Source organism: Microtus ochrogaster, chromosome 1 (genome assembly GCF_000317375.1).
Source record: "Microtus ochrogaster isolate Prairie Vole_2 chromosome 1, MicOch1.0, whole genome shotgun sequence".
Taxonomy (NCBI): Eukaryota; Metazoa; Chordata; class Mammalia; order Rodentia; family Cricetidae; genus Microtus; species Microtus ochrogaster.
Genome location: NC_022009.1, coordinates 46,374,164 through 46,376,989, shown reverse-complemented (window position 1 = coordinate 46,376,989; position 2,826 = coordinate 46,374,164). Strand labels below are relative to the sequence as shown.

The 2,826-nt window shown below is 45.8% G+C and overlaps 1 protein-coding gene across 1 annotated transcript in view; it reads left to right on the top strand.

The window, feature by feature from the left end:
• Positions 1-2,826, top strand: part of Cinp (cyclin dependent kinase 2 interacting protein) — a 16,635-nt gene that overhangs the window by 3,442 nt on the left and 10,367 nt on the right. Inside the window, exon 2 of the mRNA XM_005343563.2 lies at positions 1,954-2,122. Within this exon, the coding sequence (XP_005343620.1) occupies positions 1,954-2,122 (169 nt within the window). The remainder of the gene's footprint in view (positions 1-1,953; positions 2,123-2,826) is intronic.

Here is a 2,826-nt window from a genome sequence, read left to right as displayed (position 1 = left end):
AGCAGCGGCCCGAGCAGTGGTGGTGGTGGCGGGCCATGTGGCGGCAGACAGTGGGCCCCAGGCAGAGACGGCTGCTGGTCCCCGAGCAATGGCTGGTTCCAGGCAGGGAGACACATGGCGGGCGGGCAGAAGACAGAAACATGGATAGGCACGACATGCAGGGTGAGGTTGAATGTTTATTCAGGGGGTTATGGAGGAGGAAGAGTGAAGGGGGGACAGAGAGAGAGAGAGAGGGAGAGGGAGGAGGAGTGGAGAGAGAGAGACAGAAGCGAAGCTACCTCTCCGAGAGGAAAAGCTGAAGATCAGCCTGCCTCAGCGGATGGGGAGGGGGAATGGGCGTGGCTTGTCCCTTAAAGGGACAGGAAAGCACAACATTGTTTGGCTCTCTTTTGCAAGGTAAGTGCCATGGAAAGGCCCTAGTCTCATTCAGTCACTTCGTTCTTCATACTTGACATATTGAAGGTAGCCTACTGATACTTGTTAGTTGTTTAAGTAAAGAATGAATGAAAAAAATCAGTATATTTAAAAGACGAGCTATGGGCTAGGTATGGTTGTACAGGCTGCAATCCAAGCTACTAGGGAGGCTGAGGCAGGAAGATAGAAAGTTCAAAGTCTGTCTGAGCTATAAAATAGCTTCTGCCTGTCTGGGCAACTTGGTGATACCGTCTCATACAGTAAAATGGGACTATAGCCCTACCTAGTTCAGTCCCAATACCATTAAAACAAAGATCAGGGCCCTAAATAATACTGAGTTAACTAGGTGAGTGAAGACACACAAGAATTAGTGTGACCCAAGTTGGAATGGTACAGAGCCAGCATTGAGGCACAAAAGATTAAATTAAAGACCGTATTGGAGAAGGGATAGGCAGACTTGGGTACTAGTTGTAGGCCTTGTGATACATGTTGTTATATGTCAGGCCCTCACGGCATATATTACTAATATACTTTTATTTATTTATTTATTTAGAGATAGGGTCTCACTCTGTAGCCCTGGCCAGCCTGGAACTCAGTACATAGACCAGTCTGCCTCAAACTCGTATATCCACTTGCAACAGCCCTATGGAGTAGATGCTGTTTTATCACCACTTCGCAGATGAGAACATTGTGGCTCAAAGAGATTGAAAAATATGTCTATACTCAGAGCTGGCAGAGCTAGGATTCATGCCCAGGAAGCATGGTCTTCAAAGCGTAGCCTGCAGAGCAGGCAGCTGTTGTATGTCCTGGATTCCGCTCAGCTGTGTGATGACTATTTAGGGTTCTAAAGCTGAGAAGGCAGCGCAAACTCTGCTCTTGGTCTTGCTTTCCTCAGGCTGAGGATCGGTGAGTCTTAGATGGGCAGCACTCCAGGAAGGAGCTGCCCTGGAGACAGCTGCATGTGCTTAGGAGTTCTGCCTGGTGATGGAGGGCTGGGCGTAGGGATTGAGACAAACATTGAAGGGGCGATGCAGGCAGAAGTATCAGTTTCTTCCCAAGTCGTAGGTGGAGCAGCAGCAGCCTGGCCAGATCACCCCCCTGCATGTTCAGTGTCCACTTGCTCGGTGTGGTGTGATGAGCTTTCAGGAGTCAGAGGCTCCGTTTAAGGATTCGGGGTGCCTGGGAGAAGATAGTGGGGGTACAGTCAAGACTAGATTATCATACGAGAGATAATGGAAAAGCCACAGCTTTAAGTAGACAAGGTGCTGTGCCAAGTGTTATGGTGCACACCTTTAATCCCAGCACTGGAGAGACAGAGGCAGGAGGATCTCTTTGAGTTCAAGGCCAGCTGGAGCCACGTTTGAGACGTTGTCTTAAAAAGAAAAGTAGACAAGTGTTTATGGAGCCATGAGCTGTGAACACCCTCTTAGATTCTGGAACATTGGTTTATCCAGTTTGTGTGACATTTCAGACCATTTTACTATGAATGGCTGTGATCATGTGTTCCTTAATAGTCATGTTTCTTTTGGTCCCTCTCAGCAAAGACTCCTGGAATTGCAACACCCAGGAAACCTGTCTTATCTGTCAGTGCAAGGAAAATTAAGGACAATGCAGCTGACTGGCATAACTTAATCCTGAAGTGGGAAAGCCTCAATGATGCCGGTTTTACCACCGCGAGCAATATTGCCAACTTGAAAGTCAGCTTATTGTAAGTACATGTGGAGTTCCCATGCTCTGTATTGTCACATTTAACCATTGGGCCTAAGAATCAAGGGAGTGAGAATTTATTGGTGAAATAAAGTAAAACAAAATATTGAACCAAAAGAATGACAAAATGATACATGCAAATATGAACCATACCTATACATTTAAATGCAGATGTGTGCCAGGTGTTGTGGTCCACATTGGTAAGATATGCTGAAAAGGCAGGGACAGGAGGATTACACATTTGACACCTTGGGCTAGGGACATGGCTCAGTGAGTATAGGTGCTTACCACAAGCCTGAGTGCAATCCTCACAACCCACATGGTAGAAGGAGAGAACCAAACTGTGCAAGTTATCCTTGCCCATCACACCATGGCATAAATGGGCCCATTTTTATATACACATAAATAAATGTAAAAGTAAATATAAAATTATACTACATATTGTTTACATCTGTTTATAAAGTTAGGAAAAGATTGGGAAGAGGAAGACATGATACTGTCCTTAGGAATGTGGGGTGGTAGGTAAATGGGATTTCATGTGTATACTGCTGTGTAGTAGGGGGAGCGAGCTCCATCCCGCCACCCAGCTAGCTTAACCCCTAAATAATCACACAGAAATTGTATTAATTAAATTACTGCCTGGCCCATTAGCTCTAGCCTCTTATTGGCTAACTCTCACATCTTGATTAACCCATTTCTATTAAA